Genomic DNA, 24080 nt, shown 5'->3' on the forward strand with positions numbered 1-24080 from the left:
CTCTACCTAGAAATCTTTCAACCTTTCCTTCATTCTTAGTATATGAAGCTTTACATTGATGTGCTTGGTTATCATTCTTTTTTAATTCATCATGTAGACATTTATTTTCTTCAGTACTGGAAAATTATTTATTATTTCTTTGGCAATATTGCTTCTATTTTCTTTTCAGTCTTATCTTCTGCAATGTATATTGGTTGGATGTTGGACCTCTTAATTTGGTTCTCACCTTTTTGTCACTGTATGTTTCCTCAAAGTCATCTTTTAACCCTCACCTGAGTTTATTGCCTTTGCATTAATAATACAATAATGATAATTTCCACAACAGTTGTTCTCTTCTGTCCTCCTTTTAATAGCATTCTGTTCTTGTTTTATGGATGAAACATCTTGCATCTCTCTACAAAACTAGTTATGAAGGTTTTTAGTGTTGTTCTTATTGCTACTGAAAATGTAGCAATGTTTTTCCCAGGTCATTGTTTTCTTCCTGTTTACCTTAATCTAGGTTTTCATTAACATCTTGTCCTTTTGCATTCAGGAGAGTAGTGGTCAAAAGCTGATTATAACTCTACAGGTAAGAGCAGAGCTGACTGACAGAATTTGTTCCCAAGAGTAGATGAGTGGTTCTGTATGCTCTCTAAATGCCAGAATGTGATGTCTTTTCTCTGCAATTATTGACTCTCTGGCCAGGTTGCACTGCACTCTGAACATGTGTATGGAGATGCAAGGTGGGGATCAATAAGGTTCCAGTTAGCCCTCCTATTTTTAGCTCCTTAGTCAACCTGATGTTTCCAAAATCTCCAGTTTATGTGGGACTCTTCAGGCTGACTGGCTTCCCTTCTGATGAACTGTGGAAGCTGCAGCTTCCTCTGCACTTCTCCACCCAGCTCCACTCATCCATCCATGTGATATTCCATAATCTTTTGGGATCTCTCACTCTCTGTAGCCCTCACCAATTTGTTTGGTGACTTCATAATTGCTTCATAATCGTTTCGGAGATGGCTTGGGAAGAAGAGGAGGTAATTCAGTGGGGCCAGTCTGCCATCGTAAATGGGGTGACTCACCTCCTGCTTTTTAAACTACTTGGCTGTATAAACTTGGCCTTACATTTACTTCTCTAATGACCAACAAATCAGCCTGAACCCCAGTTATTACACAGACAGAGGACATATTTGGAGGTATCTGCTGGGTGTGTTTGAGTATGCAAATATGTATTCTGAGAGCAATGAATGCTCTATGCTTTAATTTGATTTAGAAAAAAAATTTTTTAATGTATCTTATCTAAAAGTGTTCCTACACTTTCTAATGAGAGGAAATAAATGAGGTTCAATAAACATTGTTTTATGTCCCTGGAGCCTTGTAGCCAGGGGAAGGCTTAGGTTCCAGACAGTGCAGCCCCAGACCAGTCACAGCAGACTCAGTCAGTATTCCTCCAAGGGCCACCCAGAGACTCATGTGCACGTGCTTGCTTCCTCCACCTGTGATGTGCTTTTGCTTCTTATAACAGCACCTGCTTCATTTTGACAGGACATGGAACCCTTTTTCCCCACCACCAGGAGAGGCAGGATTTATGCCCCCTCCTCTCCTCCATGTCATCTCACCTCACGGCTTTGACCGGGTAACTGAGGAGTCAGAGTGGGGATGCTAAGCTCTCCCAACTTGGATCAGAAATCTCTGGCTTCCACTCTGCACTCCCCCTCCTGGATGAAGCTGGGGTCCTCCCTGAAACTCCACCTGAGATCCACCCCTCATTTGTCTTCCTTTCTCCCCTGACCTGCTGTCCCCAGACACTTAGGCTCCCCCCACCCAGCACTTCCTTCAGAATCACCTCCAGGGAACATTCATTCCAGCAGCACTGGAGGTGGCTTGGGCTGGAATGACTGACTGACCCTGGATTCCTTCCTAAATAGCACCTTAATGAAAACCTGGCAAAGCTCACCGCCAAGTTTGAGAAAGCAACGTCAGAGAAACTCAAGTGTCAACAAGAAGCTGAAGTGACCGCAGGCACCATCTCCCTTGCAAACCGCCTGGTGAGTGTGTGCCTCACGGCCTGAGCTCAAATTATATTAGCAGTGCATGTCAAGCACCACAGAGGTGTGAAAGAGAGAAGTACAGCTTAGTGCTGCTTTGACTGGGGAGAGGGGGGAGTATTAAAATGTGTAGGATTTAGGGACTGTGGCCAAATTCTGTGGCAAATTGTGAAGCTCTTATCTATGTTATGTTTTGATAAGGTCTGACTAGGATTAGGAAATGAGATAGAAGTGGAAAAGAATGACTGGCCCTGAGCATTTCTGACCATGACATCCATGTGCACATGTACACACATTCACACACACACACACACACACTAGCTTTCCTGAGAAAATGAGTCTGAAGGTTAGAGCAGGTTGCTTGTGTTAACAGGTGTCTGTTTCTGCCTAATAAATTACCCTAAAATTTAGCGATTCAATCACTCCACTACATTTCACAAGTTTGTGGGTCAGGAATTTGGGTAGAGTTCAACCGGCCAGTGTTTCTGCACCATGACTGGGGCTGCTCAGTGTTATTCAGCCAGTGGCTTTCTAAGCTGGAAACTCAAGGATGACTTCCTACACCTGCCAGGCTCTTCGGCAGGGATGGCTGGCAAAGTGGGCTCAGTAGGACCTCTCCCTCTCCATGGAGTCTCAGGGCCTCCCTCCAGATGGGTAGTCACATATCTACATAGTGATCCAGGACCCCACAAGGAGGTGTTCCAGGAAACAGGAAGCAGAAAGTACTATTCCTTTAAAACCTGGGACCCAAAACAAGCACAGTGTCACTTCTGCTATATTTTTTCTGTGAAAGTAGTCATGTATTCAGGAAGATGGAGATAGACATTTACTTGGTTTGTCTTGGTTTTGGTTTTTGGAGACAAGGCCTCACTATTTAGCCTAAACTGGCCTTAAACTTGAGATCCTCCTGCTTCATCCCTCTGAATGCTGGAATTACAGACAGGCACCACCATAACCAGCTTGATATCAACTCTCAATAAGAGGAGTGTCAAAGAATTTGTGGCCTTTTTCAGCCCTCCATGGTTTATATTTCTTATTATCTCTAGCAACTAAAGTCCTACAATAAGCAGTTGTCTGGTGGATGTGATTTTTCTTCAGTGCAGAGCCCTTGGAGCACCTTCCTCACCATTAAGGGAAATAAAATCGATTTCTTTTCACATTTTTTCCAGTCACTGGCTATTTACATAATGAAGCCAGATTTTTTTTTAATTTAGAGAGAAATGAGTCAGCCATCACTGACCTGAGCCATGCTGTAGTGAAGAAAGTCTATACCATGAGGATATGGCTGTGCAGTTGTGTGGGGAGCAGCTGTTGCACAGCTTTGAGATAATCTACTTACCCAAACAGCTTGCTTAGAGACAGCTGTCCTGCAAATGTACAAGAAGCCATCCAGACAGTCTGCTGGCTGCCTTCTACTCAGCTTCCTGCTTGATTTCCAAAACCCAGCATAGCCTGCTCTGCCTGGCTGGAGCACCTTCTGAGTTGGTTCTCATGGAAGGCAGATAGCACCCACTCTAGGTGACTCTGAAGCCACCTCTGCCTCTACCAATAGCGATGCTGGGGAGGTGCTTGAAACTTTCTGATCTAATCCAGAAATGGGAATGGTTGGGTTGGCAAATCCATCAAGGCTCTCCCAGCTCTGACATTGTATGCTGCCTTTGTTTAAGGCCAAAATAAATAGTAAGTCCTAACACAGAAGTTAAGCTCCATTGTACACATAAGAGTCCTCCACAGAAAGGACAGGGGTGCCATCCCAAAGTGGGCTGGCCAGTCAGGATGTGTTGTGTACTTGTAGTACTTTGTACAGACCCGTGTACTTTCAGCAGTTCCAACACTGTCTTAACTGCCATGCCTTTCTCCCCATACACTGTGAATTATTAATAGCACACAGACCTGATTTCCTCTATTTTCATTTCTCCGGCATCCATTGAGAAGGGAGAGATCCCTAACTTTCTAACACGTCTAACAGACCATGTAAGGGATTAACATGCACCACATGGAGGATATATTCAGACCCCCAAGAACGTTTTGGAGTGGTCAGATCCATCTCCACATGTGGAAAGGGCAGAAACCAGCAGCCTGCATTCATGACCTGTCATCTCTCCATGGCCCACACAGCACAGAACCGGGACCAGTTTGCTGAAGTGTTTGCTGCAGCCAGGACAAATCTCCGTTGATAGAGAGGGCTACACAAATGATGTCCTGAGACTTCTAGCTGTGAAGTGCAGCATGTGATATTCAAGACTGATCCACAGCCTGTAGCCTGTGGTATGACACCTCTTCTTTCCTCTCGGCCTTTGAAATGACAGGTTAGAGGACTCGCTTCTGAAAATGTGAGGTGGGCAGAAGCTGTGCAGAACTTCAAACAGCAGGAAAGTACGTTATGTGGAGACATTTTACTTACCACAGCTTTCATTTCATACCTCGGCTTCTTCACAAAGAAATACAGACAGACCCTCATGGATGGGATCTGGAGACCCCACCTGAATCAGTTGAAAGTACGTATGACCTGACAGAATCAGCCCACAGGTACCATGAGATCACATGACCATAATATCTCAAATCCTCTATCACCCTCTTGCATCCTCAATCCTGCCACCTTCTGAGCACCAGGCATGAGACATGCACACCAGTGTCCGTGTACACTGCCTTGCATTTTGGTCCACTACCCTCTAGGCCACTAGAGGACAGAACCTCACCTCTTAATGAGGTTCTCCCTAGGAACTCTGGTCTTCTGGCCAGAGGTTGTCTCCTGGCTCCCCTCAAAGCTATAAACCTGGAAGACATCAAAAGACACTAAAAGATCTCCAGAGCCAAATAGGAGTAGGCAAGGAAGTTCCCCTTCCCTCTTTATTGTACCTTGTCACTGGGCCCCAAAGCTTCATGATTTGTGCCCATGGCTCAGAGACACCATTATGAAAATAGCTTTGTCCATCACAACTCAGGTGCTTTCTTCATGGGCTGTGCAGCTGGCCCTCTTCATGTAACTAGGTAGATTTTACTTACCACCCCTCCCTCTACATCTCTCCCCTCAATATAATGAAGTGGAGAAATCCCAGCTCTAATTTAAGGGGCTGCCAAGCCACACCTGGACCCTATAGAATAGTTCCTGATGTTCTCTGTCTTATTCTCAGCACTTGTGATGATCAGCCCTTAAACACTCACTAAGTGTTCATTGTGCCCTACACACCATTAGAAAGGAGGTGAAAAGGACATTGAAGGCCAGGATGCCTTCAGCACAATCATAGTCCAGTTGAGGAGATTAGATTCATAAAAATCAGCTACAAGAAGAGTTATCATAGAAAATTCACAAAATAAAGTCAGGAATATATTCCAAAGCCATTGGTAGCTGTATTCTTAGAATACGAAACATTTGCAGAGTGATGGTTTCTCAGATGAGCACATAAAATCCTACACACATGAAGATTTGTTTAACTCTGGTTTAAAAACTGGTACGGTACTAGGAACAGTATTAGTTAAGCTGTTACTAACATGGTGGTATAAGTTATCTTAGCTAGTAGTGTTGACAGTGCTGGTTAAGCTGTACTTTTGTTCATCTTAAACACTTGTGAAAAAAAGAAATTGTTAAAAGAACCATCAGCTAGGTAGCAATGTATGCAGATTTTTCTGAGTTTGTTTGGGGTTCTTAAATATTTTGGTGCCATAGACTCCTTTGGCACTGTCCTAGTCTGTTTTCAGCAGCTATAACAGAATATCTGAGGCTGAGAAATTAATTTAAAAATGGAAACTTATTTGGTTCACAATTCTAGGGCCTTGGAAACCTAAAGGTATGCCTCTGGCATCAAGTGAAGGCTTTCATGTTGTGTGACCCCATGGTGGAAGGCAGAAGGGCAAGAAAGGATGAGAGCCAGAGAGCAAGATTGTGGCTGAACTCAGTGAAATAACAAATCCACTCCCATGGTAACTAACCCACTCCCTCAATAATAACAGTAATCCATTTTGGAGGGCAGAGCCCTCCTGAGCCAATCACTCCCTATCCCAGCACTTGCACTGGGGATGAAGTTCTAACACATGAATCTTGGGGGAACACATTCAAACCATTGCAGGCAGTTTGGTAAAGCCTATGAATTACTTCTCAGAATAATGCTTTCATGCATAAGATTACAAAGAAAAAAATATTGAAACACATTTCTGATCCCAAATAAGATCCCCCAAGGGCCTGATTTCCCTTTAGAGACTTGCTTGATGATATAGTACAAGCCAACTGAGCCCTTAGTAGATACAATTAAAGAGACAGGAGATGGTTTGGAGAGTTTTCTGCTGGTAATTGTGCAACACAAACAAGAGAGGGGGAGATGGAGGAATTAAAAGGGTGTGTGTCTGAACCTCAAAAACATTATGCCAAGTGAAAGTAGTCACACACAAAAGGTCATCCCTTGTATGATCTCATTTATGTTAAATAACTGGCACAGAAAAATACATAGAGGCAGAAAACATATTAACAGTTGCCAGGAGTTTAGAGTAAAGTGGGTAGTGATTGTTTAATGAGTGTGAGATTTCCTTGTTTTTGTTTGTGCTTATTTAAGGGCTTTTCTATTCTTTGTTTGTTCGTTGTCAGTTCTGGGGATTGAATCCAGGGCCTCATGCATGCCAGGCAAGCACTCTACTACCTGAGCACACCCACAGACCTTTTGTTTTTATTTTGTTTTTGGGACAGGGTTTCATTATCTTTGCCCAGGTTGGCCTCAAACTTGAAATCCTCCTGTTTCAGTTTCTGAGTAGATGGGATTATAGGTGTGAACCACCATGTCTGGCTTGAGATTTCCTTTGGAGGTGATGAAAATGTTTTGGAAGTAGATAGAGATGATGACTAGACAACACTATGAATACACTTAATGCCACTGAACGGTGCACCTCAAAGTGTTTAATTTTATATTGTGTAAACTTTACCTGTTTGAAAGACATAGTATATGAGTCATCAATGAAAAAAACACTTAGAGAATAATTAAGTGAGCTAGCAGAGGCAAAAGAGAAGAAAAGTAAGGGTCTGGTATCCACATGGGACCCCTGAGGCTGCGGGATGCTCGCCAGCTTCCTGGCAGGCACCAGCAGACATGTTTTCAGGGAGGGGACTGCAAGCAGCCTGGGAGTGGGATGTTGGGGATGAGAGAAAGCAAGCTTCTCCAGCTCCTGGTAGGCTGGTGAAATAGATATGAGGACAGAGCGGCTCATGTGGGGTGGTGCTGATGGGAGAAAATCCACTAGACATGTGTTTGGGGAACACATTCAAACCATTGCACTCAGTCTGGTAAAGCCCATGAGTTCTTGCTTAGATTGATGGTTTTTATGCATAAGGTCACAAAGAAAAAGTATTGGGTCACATTACTGATCCCAACGTAAGAACCTCAAGGAACTGGTTTCTCATGTGCTTGATTTCTTATGACTTGAGGAACACAGATGAGAAACAGAAATGTAGTAGAGAAATCAATGTACACATGGTTGAGGTTTGTAGGGGGTTATAGATTAAAATATAAATAACCTACAGTGGAAACTTGATTTAGGTGACTATACCAAAGAGCTACAAGTTGGTCAAATAGGCTGAATTTCTGTTGTTCATCTATCAAGAGAAAAAAATGCTATCAGGGTTTTAACAAAACCTGCTTCCAGAAATAATCACACCACCAGGAAAGCACTCTTCAGGGCATATTGATCTTGCTTTTAACAGAGTTATGTCCTATGGTGAGATACTGTGTATTCATCGCCACTGAGAGACCAGTCTTCCATTCTGAGCATGTGTCACCTCTTTACCAGGTTTCTATCCCCATCACTCCCACCCTGGACCCCCTAAGGATGCTGACAGATGATGCCAACATGGCCACCTGGCAGAATGAGGGCCTCCCCGCAGATCGCATGTCTGTGGAGAATGCTACCATTCTCATCAACTGTGAGCGCTGGCCACTCATGGTGGACCCTCAGCTGCAAGGCATCAAGTGGATCAAGAACAAATATGGAGAGGGCCTTCGGGTCACCCAGATTGGTCAGAAAGGGTAAGTAGCAGAGCACAAAAGTCATTGTTTTTGCCATTTGTGCAAGGGAAGAAAATGTGAAGAGCACATATGAAGCCCTAGAGGCTTCTTGCTCCTCTCCATATCTCTCCAGAAGAGACATGAGGAACCTCTTGATTTCCCATTTTAAGAAACATTGGTGAAAGGTGCCTGTCTACCAAGTCTTTGCATCTCTTTCTCATTAGAAGTCATGTGTTTCCAGAGGGGAGACTAGAGTTCACAACAACTTATTATATGTTTTATAAAGAACCACAAGAGAGGAATTTGAAGTTTCCCAATACAAATAAATGAATATTTAAGGAGTTGGAAATCCCAATTACCCTGATCATGACATATGCCTATGTGTATCTAATTATCATTCTGTACGCCATAAATATGTACGGTAATTATATATCAATTAAAAATGTGCTCAACCCATTCAGAAGTCTTTCCCACCATATCCCTGGTATTCATCCTCTCATCTCTGCCTGAACACTTCCTGCCTCCCAAAACCTCCTTATCAGAAAACTGTTCTACAAAGTCTTCACACTTAACCAAAGGCTGCTTCCCTTACCGCTCCTCTATCTTTCTGTTCCTATTGCTGCCTTAGAGTCATATAAAACAAACTTAAACTCTCTTTCTGCCGAGGCATAATCAGACATTTCAGTTAGTCACATGGCAGCTGAGTTAGAAAAGCTCTAGAACCCTTTGTACCTGCCACACAGCATTGTAAATAGATGATGGAGATGTTACTCCATGAAGGGATGCAAATGGCAGAGAAAATGCCTGGCCAATGTCCACCACACTTCACCAGCCTGGGGCTCAGCACCTGTCACCCCATCACTTCATTAGCACCATTGTAGCCTGGCTTTGCACTTCCAGCACTCAATTCTTGTTCTCTGTCACTAGGCCCCATGGAGAAAGCAGGATGGGACACTAGGGAAGAGGCAGACACCATTCATTAGAAGTTGACAGATGCCAGTCTTGGTGGTAGAGGCTTTATCCCAAATTCACTCTTTAACCCATACAGTCAGTAAGGTTAGAACCATTGGTTCCACTTTGTACGTAAGGAAAATGAGGTTCACAGACATTAAATTTCCCAAGAGGGACATGATGGATATTTTACACTAATGTTCAGAGGAGCATTATTTACAGTAGCCAAGCCAAGTGTGTTCATTACAGATGAATGGATAAGCCAAATATGATACAAACTTACCGTGGAATATTATTCAGCCTTAATAGGAGGAAAATTCTGACATATGCTACAATACGGGAAGATCTTAGAGATTTTACCATCATTAAAAATGCAGTCATACATGTCAATTACTGACAGGGATACATCCTGACAGATGCATTGTTAGGCAGTTTTGTCACTGGGCATACATCTTAGAGTGTCCTTACACACATAGCCTAAGACAGCTATGATATCACTAGGCTTTATAATTATATGGGACCACTGTCAGATACACAGCCCATAGTTGACTAAACTGTCATTCCATGGTACATGACTATACATTAGTTACCTTTTTTTAGTAATGGAGGAAATATTTGAACTTAGGTCATCCTCACTTTGAAACTCAAGACTCATCCACTCTAGCACACGGCTACTGCTGAGGTTTGCTGCCCAAGCCATGTTTCCTCCATGTGCTCTCCCAGGGGTCCTCTTTACTCAGGGTTGTTTAAGTCAAATGTACAATGATAAAAATAATAGTTAAAAAAGCAAATATTGAATTACAAAAATGGATCCCTTTTATAGCATGAACTTTGTTAAGAAATGAACACTTAGATGGGACAAGATGTGTTTTATCTGTATCTTAGTCACAAAAAAGTCTAACTCTGGACTAATTCTCAAATGTTGATTAAATAATTTCCTTCTATTGACTAAATGCATTTTAGGCAGAAGTCTGTGTCTGTTTTGCTCGTTGCTACAAACCTCCTACGTACACATCATAGGCCTTCGATAAATATTTGTTCAATTATTCTCTGTTCATGTCCACTGATTACTTTTCTCTTGGGTGGTTTTCTAGATTTGTTGTATATTATTTGAGTACAAATATTGTATTATACATAACGTGTCATGAATGGAAATTTGTTCAAGTGTCTTACTTGCTTTTAATTTTGTTTGTGAGGTTTTGACATACTGCCATTTATTTTGTTTTAGTTTTTATTTGGTCAGACTTGTCGCCCATTTCTTCTATGGACCATACTTTTAAAAAAAATTTGTCTGCAGAAATTATTTAAATCTTCACCTATATTTTTAGTTCCTATGGATTTTCTTTTTACATTGAAATCTGGTGTCCTTAAATTTATTTTAAGGTCCTAAATGAGGTACAGACTAATTTTCCAACTGGTTAGCTATTGTTCCAATACCATCTATTACATTTTCCATCTTTTCCTAAGTTAATTAGAAATGCCATTTTGCTATTCTAAATTATTTTATTAGGCATGGCCTTTATTCTTTTTGTGCATCTAATAGTACACTAGTTTTTAATTATTTAGTTCTATATTTAGTAACACTGTTGTCTCATCACTATAAAAAATGTGGGGAGGAGTTACTATAAGAAACAAAAAAAGAAAAACTATAAATCACTATTCAAAACCCCTGCTAATTATTTATTTGATCTATTTTAAGACTTCTTTGTATATATCTGTATTATTTACATTATGTAAAATATTTTAGTACTAAGCTGAGGGTTGTGACCTATAATCCCAGCTACTCAGGAGGTGGAAGCAGGAGGACCAGCTCAGCCAATGTTAACAAGACCCTATCTCAAAAACAAAAAGCAATATAAAAGGGCTGGGAGCATAGCTCAAGAGGAGAGCAAGTGTGAACGCTTGCTATAATCCCCAGCACCACACCAAAAAACTAGCATTCAATAATATGAGTTCCTCTTCTTCTTCATTATTATTTATTTATTTACTTATTTATTTGTGAATTTTTGGTGGTACTAGGCAGGCACTGTACCACTGGAGCCATTCTGCCAGTCCTTTTTTGTGATGGGTTTTCCCAAGAGAGGGTCTCACAAACTATTTGCCCAGGCTGGCTTCAAACTGCCATCTTCCTGATCTCTGCCTCTTGAGTAGCTAGAATTACAGGCATGAGTCAAAAGCACCTGCCCATTTTATTTTCTTTATCCCCTCCTTGCATTCTTTTAAGTTAATCTTAAGATCTTGGGTCAAGTTCTATCACATTTTATCCTTATTTTTTGCTTGAATTGGAATTAAGTCAAACTTACAAATTGACTTAGGGAAAATCAGCCTATTTCCATGTTCATTAAACTCTTTGAATTTTTCTACTGAAAAATTCAAAGCAACCAGGTCATTATTAAATGATTGCTAAATAAATTCAGTTATATAAATAGAGAATAATACCCACTCATTAAAAATTGCTTTAGAAGAATATTTAGCAGCATGGGGAAATATTTACAAACATGTCATGGACAAAAAGTAGATTATAAAACAAGAGTGCCATATTAATTCAATAATGTAAAAACTAAACTTGAAAATACAATACAGTCAGACCTCCATAGCCATAGGTTCCACATCCTCATACATCAGAAACATCTGGAAAAAAATTGCATTTGCACTTCACATTTACAGACTTTTTCCTTGTCATTATTTCCTAAACACTACAGAATAACAACTGTTTACATAGCATTTATATTGTATTAGATATTATCAGTAAAAGTATATGGAAGGATTACGAAGGTTATGTATAAATATTACACCATTTTATATAAAGGAGCTGAGCATCCATAGGTTTTGGGATTCACAGAGGTCTAGAACCAATCCCCTATGGTTACCGAAGAACTGCTGAATATCCAAATGCACACAGTAAGCAACAAATTGTTAATAATAGATGGAAGGATTAGGGTTCATTTTCACATTCTTTTTTGTATTTTGTAATTTCTCCTTATTTTTAAAAATGTATAAAATCACATAAATGTCATTTTAAATAAAAAAAATGTGGCTGATGATGACATTTTTAATAGCTGTGCCTTTGAGGCCACAGTTGTCTTGTTAAATTGCCTCTGAATTCATGCCTTGCCACAAGCTCATGCTGCCTGATTTGCTCCCCTAGTTACCTGCAAACCATAGAGCATGCCCTGGAAGCTGGAGATGTGGTGCTGATTGAAAATCTGGAGGAGTCCATTGATCCTGTTCTGGGACCTCTGCTTGGGAGAGAAGTTATTAAAAAAGGACGGTAAGACTTAGATGTGTGGTTGTCACTTTGTGAGGAGCTGGTTCACAGCCCCTGTTAAAACTGTGGAGAGGTCTGCTCTTCCTAGAATCTCCTCTCCTCAGCTAATGTCAAGTAGCTCCTGCAGCTGGAATACTTCCTCTCTTCCAACACAGGGCTCTTTAGCTGCCCTCTGCCCCTACAAAAGGTTTCCTGGAATAGACTTTGCCTCCATCCATCAACAACTCCTTGACTTCCATCTAAAAGGCTGTAGAATACAATTTGGGAGGAACTTTAAAGGAAAGTGATCAAAGGCAGAATAACTTTTAAGATGAACTTTTCATGCAAGCTAGACATCTGAGTTCCGAGAACTGTGCTCCTTGTCAATTTGAAGCACATCTGTGTCTTTGGATGCTAGTCACATGATCAGAGCTTGTCAGGTACAGGCCAGAGAGAAGAGGCGATAGGGGAGAATGAGAGAAAGTAGAAGCCTATCAATATGTATGATAGGAAGTGATAATTATTATAAAGGCATGCTGTCTTAAGTCTGTTTTCTATTGCTGAATCAAGATATCTGAGACTGCGTAGTTTATAAAGAAAATAGACTTATTTAGCTTACAGTTTTGGAGACATGACATCTTACCTTTGGTGCATCGTAACATGGTGGATGACATCATGGAAGGAGTACATATGAAAGGGAGAGAGGTCATGAGGTGAGATAGGAAACAAGAGACCGGTGAGGGGCCAGACTCACTCTTATTATAACAACCATGCTCTCAGGAACTAGTCTACTCCTACCAGACCCGACAACATTAATCCTTCCCAGGGCAGTGCCTAATTACCTTCTACCATATCCCACTTCTCAAACTTCTACCACGACAGTACTGTCACACTGGGGACCAAGCATATCAACAAGCCATATCCAAACTATAGCAGAAGTCTCATCCTCAGCTCAGGCTCTAAGTTGCTTTTCCACATATTTAGGTTGTGCCCATTTATGCATTTAGTTATTTTCACCCATTGAAATCATTCTGTCAGCCATTAGAAAAAGTAAGCCCAGAAGCACTTTTGTCCAAACTACAAGAGGACGCTTCCTCTAAACCCTTTACTGCCATCTGCTGGAGCATTTCCACAGTATCCTAAATTATATTGATTACAATGGGAATTGCTCTCCCTGGAGTTGCACAGTGCAAAATCAAACACGGTGGACAAGGGAGGAAGTCCATATATTTCCATATCTGTTCCCCACATTAGGAGAGAGAAGGATCTTAAGGTGCATGATAGACATGCTGAAGAAAAATCCATCCAAATATGGCCACATTGTTGGCTATGATCTTCAAAATAAATTTTTAATTCTGTCCCTGAACAAATCTCACAGAAAGGTACTCCACTTTCACAAAAGCCTTTATGTTTCAGATTCATTAAAATTGGAGACAAAGAGTGTGAATATAATCCCAAATTCCGGCTCATCCTTCACACCAAGTTGGCCAACCCTCACTATCAACCTGAGCTGCAGGCTCAGGCCACCCTGATCAACTTCACTGTGACCAGGGATGGCCTGGAGGACCAACTGCTGGCTGCTGTGGTCAGCATGGAGAGGCCAGACCTGGAGCAGCTGAAGGTGCGTTGGGTGTTCATTGGGGAAAGAAGGAAGAGAGGGAGGAAGGAATGCTCTGCCACTCTAGGAGTGAGGCAAGAGGGCTGTTTTTCCTGGAACCAAGCAGGGTGGGCTCCGCAAGCCATTGAAAGAGTGCCAATCCCATCCAGCCACAAGGGAACACCATGTTGGGAAAGGGAGGATGTGGTCAGCTGAAGAACAGAGGCAGAGGACAGTTGGGAGAACAGACACTCCTGTCACCGATAGCAGGATCTGGCACAGGACTTTAACCTCGGAGCACACATGCTCAAATTCTGACATCCAGAACAAAATGGAATTAAATTTGGCAAAGGTAACAGAAATGGGTTCAGCCCTGCTAGTGCTGTGTCTTAGTCAGCTCAGGATACCATAACAAAATATCATGGACTAAGTAGCTTAAACAACAGACTAGAAGTCTGTGGTCAGGGTGCCAGCATAGTTGGTTTCTGGTGAGGCCTCTCTTCTTGGCTTTCAGGCGGCCACCTGTCTGTTACATGACCTCTTCTTATACATGTATGAAGAAAGGAAAAGCTGTCTGGTGTCTCTTCTAAGAGCACGAATTCAATCCAACCAGGGCTCCACCCTTATGGCCTTACTTAACCTTATCACATTCCTAAAGTCCCTATTCCCATACAGTCGCATGAGAAGTTAGGGCTTCAACATATGACTTTGGGAGGAGCACAATTGAGTCCATGGCAGGTACCATGCTTGGCTTCCTCTCTTTGAAGGTGATTAGATTAAATATTATTATATTAAAATTACAGTATTTGTGAGACTGAGCTCAAGGTTCCCTGGGACTCTGCCAACATTTACTTATGAAGCACCAAATCCTTAACAGGCAAGATTATATGCACAGAGGATTCAACAGTGACCAAGAAAACTATGTCCCTGTCTACATGGAGCTTACAGTCTAGTGGAGGAACACAAAAAATAAGAATTCAAACAAAGAAATAATGTCCTTCCATCTAATGAAAAGAATTTTGAAGAAAATAAAGCAGAGCAATATTAGAAAACCAGACGGCTCATTTAAACAGTGGTGGTCCTCAAAAGATTCTATGAGGAGATGGTATTTAAGCCAACTCTTCCTATTTATTCTAATAATTTGAAAGCCTGTGGGTACAAAATATCTCGGGCAAAGAGAGCAGTGAATTCTAGTCTTTTAGGGCAAGATTAAGGCCTATAATTTTAAGAAATCAATATAAATCCAGGTGCAGTGGTTCATGGCCTGTAATCTTAACTCAGGAAACAGAGATCAGGAGAATCAGAGTTTGAGCCAGCTCAGGCAAATAGTTAGCAAGAACCCATCTCAACCAAAAAAATCTGAGCCTGGTGGCTCTCACCTGTCATCCCAGCTATGTAGAAAGTGTAAGTAGGAGGACTGAGGTCCAACTCAGCACAACCATAAATATTGAGATACTATTTGAAAAATAACTAAAGCAGAAAGGGCTGGTGGTGTGGTTTAAATGGTAGAGTGCCTGCCTAGTCAGTGCAAGGCCTAGAGTTTAAATCCCAGAATCAAAAAAAAAAAAAAGAAGGAAGGAAGGAGGAGTGAAGGAGGGAGGGAGGAAGGAGAGAGAAAGAAAAGGAAGGAATAAAGAAAGGAAGGGAGGAAGGGAGGGAGGGAAGGAGGGAGGGAGGAAGGAAGAAGGAAGGATGGAAGGAGAGAGAAAGAAAGAAATAGAACATAGATCAGGGTGGCTATGGTTGAAGTCTCAACACATAGGTGAAGGTTGATTTTTCCACAGATCCAAAAGCTGTACAGGCAAAGAAGCTACAGCTACCTGACAATAACTCCCCAGTCCCCAAATAAAAATAAAAAGTGCCCAGTGGAAGCATGGCTGAAATGGTAGCACACTTGCCTACCAAGCACAAGGACTTGAATTCAAACCCCAGTTCTACTAAAAAAAAAAAAAGTGCCCAGTGCTTTAAGATAAAGCCTAACCATCAAAAGGGAAGAGTAGGTGAGACACCCGGATGCCAGTTCCCTTCCAGCCTCAAGAAGCTTTTGTAAGGTTCTTGTCTAAACCATACAGGACAGTGTATTTTGGTCTTTTCTTTTAAGTAATCCATGGGAGAGAGCTACTCATTTGGGACAGTAAAGTGACAATAGAGAGGACCTCCAAAGAAGGAAAATTTGACCTTACCTTCAATTCACAGCAATAAATTCCATTTAATGACATTGACTTTATCAGCATAAGCATAGCACAGAACTCATAAGGGTAGGGACTGGGATTAACCACGATGAAATTAGTGACATGTAATGAGTGTGAATCAGCCTAAGGTCTCATGCCCAAAGCTGTCATCCCTCTGCATGAGTGGAGATGGGGGTCCAGGACTCCCTCTGAAATACCAAGACCAGCTAATACTCAAGTCCCTTAAATAAAATCATGTGGTACTTGCATAGAACCTACACACATCCTCCCATATACTTTAAATCAACTCTAGATTACTTACCATACCTAATGCAATGTAAATGCTAGGTAAATAGTTGGTATGCTGTGTTTTTCAGGAAATGATGGCAAGAAAAAAATCTGTACATGTTCAATACAGATGCAATTTTTAAAACTATTTTCAATCCAGGGTCAATGGAATTTGCAGGCACAGAATCAGCAGATACAGAGGCCAACTATGTGTGGTACAGTTAGGATTGGACTCATCTGCTTGCCTCTTCAGCTGATCTTTTGCTCACTGCCTCAAGCACTCTGCTATTTGCCTCCCGTTTCCTCTCTCTAAGGAGAGGTGTTCTGGCCTGATGAACATTTATTTATGTAAACCTGTCTTGAGAGTAGAATATTCTCGTGTCTCTACCTGACTCCATCTTACTTGATATTTGCAGTCAGATCTCACAAAGCAGCAGAATGGATTCAAAATTACACTCAAAACATTAGAAGACAACCTGCTGTCTCGCCTCTCCTCAGCATCTGGGAACTTCCTTGGAGAAACAGCCTTGGTGGAGAACCTAGAGGTCACCAAGCAAACTGCTGCAGAGGTGGAGGAAAAGGTACCTTTGCTCTGATGAGTCAGGGAAAGCAACTAAGGCCAGGTCCTCCTGCAGTTTTCTCTGCTCTCAGTGCATAGGTCTGACTTTCAGAAAAATGAAGTCAGAGTAACAGGCAGAATTTCCATCTTCTAAAGTTTCCTCTAGGAAGTCCAGCTAGGCAGGATTCCTGAAATGGCTACCTCTGTGCTGTACCTCACTTTCAGTGCAGGGGATACTGCATAAACTGAAAACTTCAGATTGTGGAATTGCCCTGAAGCTAAGGAGTCACGCTGCCAAGGAATCACAGTAAAAGTTGACTGATTTGGGTGTCATTGCATACTGCGAAAACCCACTGGACTGACAAAATCTCACAAGTCTGATTTTAGTGAGAAAATTTCAATGATTTATGAAGCTCAGTTCTCAACAGCTATATCATCCTGAGAAACAGTTATGGTCTGTAGCATCCTTACTTTATATCACAGTGCCTGGAAGGCTTTCATTCCCCCTTGTGAGGTTTAGAAGACAGATCCCAAACCTACATAGGCCTTTTTGCATTTTCAGTCCTGCTCTTAGATAGGAAGACCAGCATAACACTGGTTCTGATTAGGACATCACACGTCTGTAACAGTGTCCATGAGCAATATGCTATTACTAATTTACTGGGATTACCCCAAATGTGAAATACTTTGTTCCAGGTAGGGATAGAGTAGAAAAATGAAAAGTGGGGTAGGGGTGTAGCTCAGTGGTAGAGTTCTTGCCTCATATAGTCCCTAGCAATGCAAAGCAAAAAGAAAAAAATGGGAAGTAATGATGAGTGAACAGATAACCCAGGTCACACACACTCCAGACAATTTATCACTCAGGTTGAAGTGCTGATTGCAAAAACAAATTCCAATCTACCATTGGTTCAGCAAGCTGCTATGTGACCACCAGGTTTTACTGCCAGTTATCTGTGGCCTGGACATTTCAGAAGGGTGGTATGTGAATTTATAAAGTAATTATGATAGAAAGTCCACTGCTCTGGGCCAGAGATACCCATCTCACACAGAGGGAGTAGGTCAGATGATAACATCAACCATAGTCATCTCTTCTTGCTGCCTCCTCACCCAGCTTTCTTTTATCTTTTCTTGAAAATCAATGGACAGTTGTTGAGTACCTACTGTCTGCCAACTGTCAAATAAAACTGTTTTGTTGTTCCATTTTTTAAAATCTTTTTTCTCCTCATTCATCCAATGGATTCTTATTAGGAGGCTAATATATTCCAAATTCACTAACAAAAGATGGACTACAACAGGGAGCATGAGGGATTGGAAAGAAAAGGAAAAGGGGCTGGTGAGGAAAGACTTAAATTCATAGGAATGAAAGGGAATGTTTAATATGGTAGGATACATATAAAAGTTAGGGGAAATATAGTCAGGTCACAGATGAGAAGCTTGTCTTCAAAAACAGTGGATAGTCCATTTCCAATGTCATAAGGGATAAGGAAAAACGTGAGTCCAGAAATGGGTCATGGGCCTATTGGGGCCATGTGGGCAACTGGGATAGGGAGACAGATAATTAAGGTAATATGCGAGAGGAAGAAATTAAGGTAACTCATTCCTAATGGTCTTGGCAACTTTTTTTTGAGTCATTGTCTCATTAGGTAGTCCAGGCTGGCCTTGAACTCAGTATCCTCCTGCCTTAGCCTCCCAAGTGCTGGGATTGTAGCACCATGCCCAGGTCTCAAGATGCCTCTATATAGTCATGCATAGCTTAACAACGGGATGTGTTCTAAGAAGAGCATCATTTTGAGAACATCACAGAATATATTTCCATAAACTAAAACAGTTTAGGTAGCATAGTCTTATGGGACCACCATTGTTCATGTGACCTGTCAACCAAAAATGTCATTATGTGGCATTAATGACTATAATTTGGGAGCATATGAGTCAACTTTATCTGCTGAGAGTGAGGGAATAGTGAGGAGGTGAGAGCTTGGGGAGAAAAAAGTTGGTTAGAGCATGGAGACTAGTGAACAGCACTAAGGACTCAAGTGAGGTTGAAGGTGAGGTAAGGACACTGATCTGAGCATTTATGGGTCTTTATCCCCTCCTAAGGATCTTGGTCTTTTACCTACTTAACCAGTTTACATTTATTAGCAACATGGACACACATAGTTGAATTTCTTTCTACTATCTTAATTGTCATTTTATTAATGAGCATTTTTGTTTCCTCAAACAGTAATCATTTCTCTGTGTATGGCCTTTTATACTTTTCTGCTCTAGCTATTTTGAAAGAGATCATAGCTTGTTGTAGACTATAATTATCCTGTGAGGTTACAGGACAGCAGGACTATTTACTCCTCGCTAATTGTGTTTGGGTGCTCCCTATCTAGCCTCTCTCCATCCCATCTCCTCCCCATCCAGTTTCTAGAGACCACTCTACTTCTATGAGATAAATTTTTGTAGCTTCCACAAATGAGTAAGACCATGGAGTAGTTATGTCTTTCTGCCCCTGACTTCTTTCACTTGACATAATGTTCTCCAGTTCCTTCTACTTTGTCACTAGTGTCAGGATTTCATTCATTCTTTTTTTTTAGTTTTAACAAGGATTTATTTCGGTATAGCAGGTTAAAGTATAGACAGGGAATGCGGGGGAGAGAAAAAGAAAGAGACATTTCCTGCCCTCATGCAGGAAATGGGAGGAAAGACTCTCGTTCTTTCATTTGGTTGAATAATATTCCATTGTTTATATGTACCACATTTTCTTTATCTGTTCTGTCCATGGATATCTAGGTTGGTTCCATAGCTTTGCTATTGTGAATAATGCTGCAATAAACATTGGGATGCAAGTATCTCTTTGAATCTTGATTTAATTTCCTTTGGATATATACCTAGAAGTGGAATTGCTGAATCATATAGTAATTCTATTCTTAGTTTTTTAAAGAATCTCCATACTGTTTTGCATGGTAGCCATAGTAATTTACACTCCCATCAACAGTGCATAAGAGTTCTCCTTTCTTCATATCCTGTCCAGAAATTATTTTATCTTTTGAATAAGAGTCATTCTGAGGTTTGGTCTTTTTCTCTTTTATTTACTTTTCTTTATCCCTCTTCTCTTTCCTTTGCTGATTTAAAACCATTATATTTTATTTTATTGATTATACTTGTTTTATTTATATATAAAAATGTGTTTCATTTTAAATATGTGACTTTAATATATATTTTTAATGAAGTCTAAAATTAAGCAATATATCCAACTTCTTCTAAAACAATGTAAAGACTTTAGAGTGCTTTAACTCTTATCATTCCTTCCCATCTTCTGTTATTGTTATGGCTTGTTATTGCTATTGAGAATTTGCTTTCAGTCTAATTGCTATTCCTTTAAGTACTTTGTCCTTTCTGGTTGCTTTTAATATTTTCTCATTGCCATTTATGTTCTGAAATTTCACTATATAGGGAACATATATTTTTATTTATTATATTTAAGAATGATATGCTGCTTCCAAACAATGGCTCTGATTTTTTGTTAATTTGGGAAAATTCTTAACTATTGAAACTCCAGACATTGCCTTACCTTCATTTTCTCTAGTCTCTAGAGAAATACTAGGTGTATTTAAATCTTCTCATTCTGTCTACTAGTTCTCATAAACTTTCACATACTTTCCATCTTTTTTTTTTCTGAGTTGCTTTTAGAACAGTTTCCTCTGATCTTCCTTCTAGTCTTCTTATTCTCTTTTCAACTCTATTATTTAGCCCATGGATGTTTTTACCTAAATAACTGTATTCATATTTTTAGAGATTTAGGTTACTTGTTTTTCAGATAGGCTTGCTCCTTTTATAATGCCATTGTTTTGTGCTTTCTTTTATATCTACTGTTCATGGGTATACTTAATTGATGATTAGCTTTGGGTCATTCCATCATCTTTGTTTTGGAAAAAAATTCTATTTTTTTTTCTGAGACAAGGTCTTGGTAATAATAATACCAATATCTTGGTAATGATAATCCTCCTATCCCGAGTGCTGGGTGGAGATATTTTCTAACTGTCCCATTTGGTAACACTTTCTCCTGTAGTTTTAACCTATTTTGGAGTCTAAGGGCAGAGCATATTGAAGTTTATATTTAGTGGCATGTTCTTACAGAAATTCACCTTCCTGATGTTTAGGTCTCTTTTCTTATTTTTATCTGTGATGAGAAATTTTCCAAAAGTAAAATATTCCATTGTGAATTGACATACTAACTACTTCACAAAAATTAAGAATAGGGCTGACTGTGTAGTCCAGTGGTAGAGGGCTTACATAACATGCATGAGGTCCTGGGATTAATCTCCAACAAGAGAAAAAAATGAAAAATAATATTATGCTTTTTTCCCTGCACTTCTACTACTTGACATTCTAGTTTGTTTTCAAGTAATATTTATTTTGACACCCTCACTCTTGTAAAAGCCCAGCTGTGTATAATCTCATTTTTCCTTCAAGTTTTGTTAGTGGTTTGTCAAGCCTCTACCCGCTATTCCCATCCCAATTCGCTCCACCCCATATGCAAACACATATCTACTCACACAAGGAGGCCAAGTTGATTCTTGGAAGGCATATTTGGTTTAAACAATGAATAGACTGCTATGTATTTTTCCAATAGGTCCAGGAGGCCAAAGTGACCGAAGGGAAACTCAATGAGGCCCGAGAGTACTATCGACCAGCAGCTGCCCGAGCCTCTCTTCTCTACTTCATCATGAATGACCTCAGCAAGATCCACCCAATGTACCAGTTCTCTCTCAAGGTAACTTTGACCTGAGTTTTCACATAATCATAATAAAGCATGATAACGCTATCTCTATGAGATTCTGTCCATGTACTTCATTAGCAATGGCAGGTCTTAAGATCAAAGTCAGAGAATGGAGAGATGGCTCAAGTGGTAGAGCACCTGCTTTGCAAGCACCAAGCCCTCTCTATTACAGTCCTCATGTCTTTGACTGGGTCTTACGTAACTCATTGGAGTAGAAGGGATGCTACAGTAAGTCTTGGCCTCATTCATTCAGCAAGCACATTCAATATGGTTTACTATGCATATTAGATTTGTAGAAGAGGACACCATAGAAATATAAGTGATCTCTGTCCCCAAAGAGCTTAAAATATAATGGAAATTATCAAATATGCATATTGTTTATGTTGGTGAAAAGCCAACGCTGGCAATCATTATAGGCCAACTTCAAATTACTTTCTTTATTACCTTTATATCCCCAAAGCTACTACTTTATGGTTGTTGAAATATTCCCCAAACCAAAGTTGTTAGCAAATTGTAAGTACTGACTAAATTTATCTTACTCGTGAAAAAATAAAGACCTATAAATTTTAAGTGAGCTCTGAAAGTACATCTTATCCTCTAGTGCATTCATCAAAAGACCATAATTAAAGAAGCATTCAGAGGTGTGGAACATTTCTGAACAACTTCATTGGTTTGACCCAACAGACAGAACATGTACACAAAAAAAATGGATAAGAAAGAGAGAAAATATGCATATAGACACACAGATTTCGTACACATACATAATACATACATTCACAAACACACACACAGAGTTCACACCTTGGATCTGCGAAACGGTTCAGGCTAAATCAACATATGAAATTCAAGGTGTGAGGATGACAGTGAGCTCTGGAGAAATCAGAAAGCCACTAGTACCAAGGACTCATTTATTTAGAAATGGCATTTCATCATTTCCCAGCTCCTTTCCTGTTACTCAGTTTCTACAGATTAAGTTGTGTTTGCAAATGAATTGTGCCTATGCTATTTTATATTCTTTGTTTAAAAGGAACTCATTACTTGCCTTGTATACAGATCATAGCACCAGATGAAAGATTATAAAGATATTAAAAGACCAGTATAAGTTATCATGAGCCTAAGGACTACAGACCACCTCTGTAGTTCCAAGAGAAGTTGAAACTAACTATAGGTATCTATAAGAAGCCTACCACAGCGACTCTTTCTGAAAACTTGAAACCCATGAAAATATGTGTTGTGTCCAAAAATAAATTGTAAGTTGTTTTGAAGCAATAGCATCCTAATGTAAGAAACCCTGAAGTACTAGTTTAAAAAAGGATGAAGTGCATTTCTGGGCCCCATGTTGTTACTTAAGAATTGCAAAGGACAACTGTTTTTTACCAAGTTGACCACTGAAAGCAGATTTAAATGCTTCATGACTCCAAGGGAAGGATTTTCAGAAATATAAAAACAATAATGTATTAAGAAGTTTTCTGTGATTTAAACAAAAATGGCCACTGGAATTTTCCTGGTTTTAGTTTTTATCTGAGGTTGGATTTTCCAAGTCCCATTTCTGGCAGAGAGAGGAGAGAGATACTTAGAGTTTGGGAACTCCAGATGGGTCAGTATGCTAGGAGCTTTCAAAGGGTTTTGAGCAAGAATATATCAAAATGTGTGTAATTGATTTTATATAAGCAAAAACTCTTCAAGATCCAAGTTTTGTGTGAACTTGGAAGTTCATAATATGGTTAAGATGGAATTAAGCAATTACAAAGAATTTTTTCTTCAAGACTCAGCCAAAAGCTAAGAGAGGGTTAATGAAACATGCATGCAAGGTGCTGTGATATCATGAGTGAGAAGACACATGACTTGGGGTCTCCTGCAGACTGTTGGCTTCTCTCACTGCAGAGAGGTCTGGGTGGAGGCATCCCATTTCTCAAAGAATTCAGAGAAGAAAGCCTCAGATAGCAGAAGCCAGAAGAACACAGATCTCTGATCTCAGGCCAGAGGCCCATGCATTTGCCAACCTATGCTTTTTGATCCTCAAAGGGCGTTTCAAATACTTTAAATGGTTACTCATATTTAAAAATAAGAAGTGGGCTGGGGGTGTAGCTCAGTGATACAGTGCTTGCGTACTAAGCACCATGCCCTGGGTTCAAGTCCCAGAACCACAAAAAGTAAAAATAACCCAAAGAGAATTCACACAAATTTCACTTTCTGATTTTTCATAAAAATAGGAAGGTTGGCAACACTTCATTCAGTTTCCACACATCATGGATTTACTGGAGCTAAGGCCACTGCTCCCCAGGCGGTACACACCCTTTGTGTTGTGGCAGCCCCTCCCCTTCCCTCCCGTTTGGTCTTTTACTCCTGGCTCCTAAAGGTGTTTGAGTTTAAGACCCTTAGTCTCAAGCATCCGTCATACTTCTCCTAAGTTCTTCTGGACATTAGCAGGTCATAGTCATTCATTCAACAAATATTTTTCAATGCCTATTATATGTGAATAACTGATAAA

The 24080-nt window shown here is 40.3% G+C and overlaps 1 protein-coding gene across 1 annotated transcript in view; it reads left to right on the plus strand.

Moving 5' to 3' along the window:
• The window catches only part of Dnah9 (dynein axonemal heavy chain 9), a 335102-nt gene that overhangs the window by 241724 nt on the left and 69298 nt on the right, over positions 1-24080 (plus strand). Inside the window, exons 51-57 of the mRNA XM_074046853.1 lie at positions 1905-2024; positions 4334-4522; positions 7797-8032; positions 12111-12233; positions 13626-13830; positions 16682-16846; positions 21443-21583. Of these exons, the coding sequence (XP_073902954.1) occupies positions 1905-2024; positions 4334-4522; positions 7797-8032; positions 12111-12233; positions 13626-13830; positions 16682-16846; positions 21443-21583 (1179 nt within the window). The remainder of the gene's footprint in view (positions 1-1904; positions 2025-4333; positions 4523-7796; positions 8033-12110; positions 12234-13625; positions 13831-16681; positions 16847-21442; positions 21584-24080) is intronic.

Source organism: Castor canadensis, chromosome 11 (genome assembly GCF_047511655.1).
Source record: "Castor canadensis chromosome 11, mCasCan1.hap1v2, whole genome shotgun sequence".
Classification (NCBI taxonomy): Eukaryota; Metazoa; Chordata; class Mammalia; order Rodentia; family Castoridae; genus Castor; species Castor canadensis.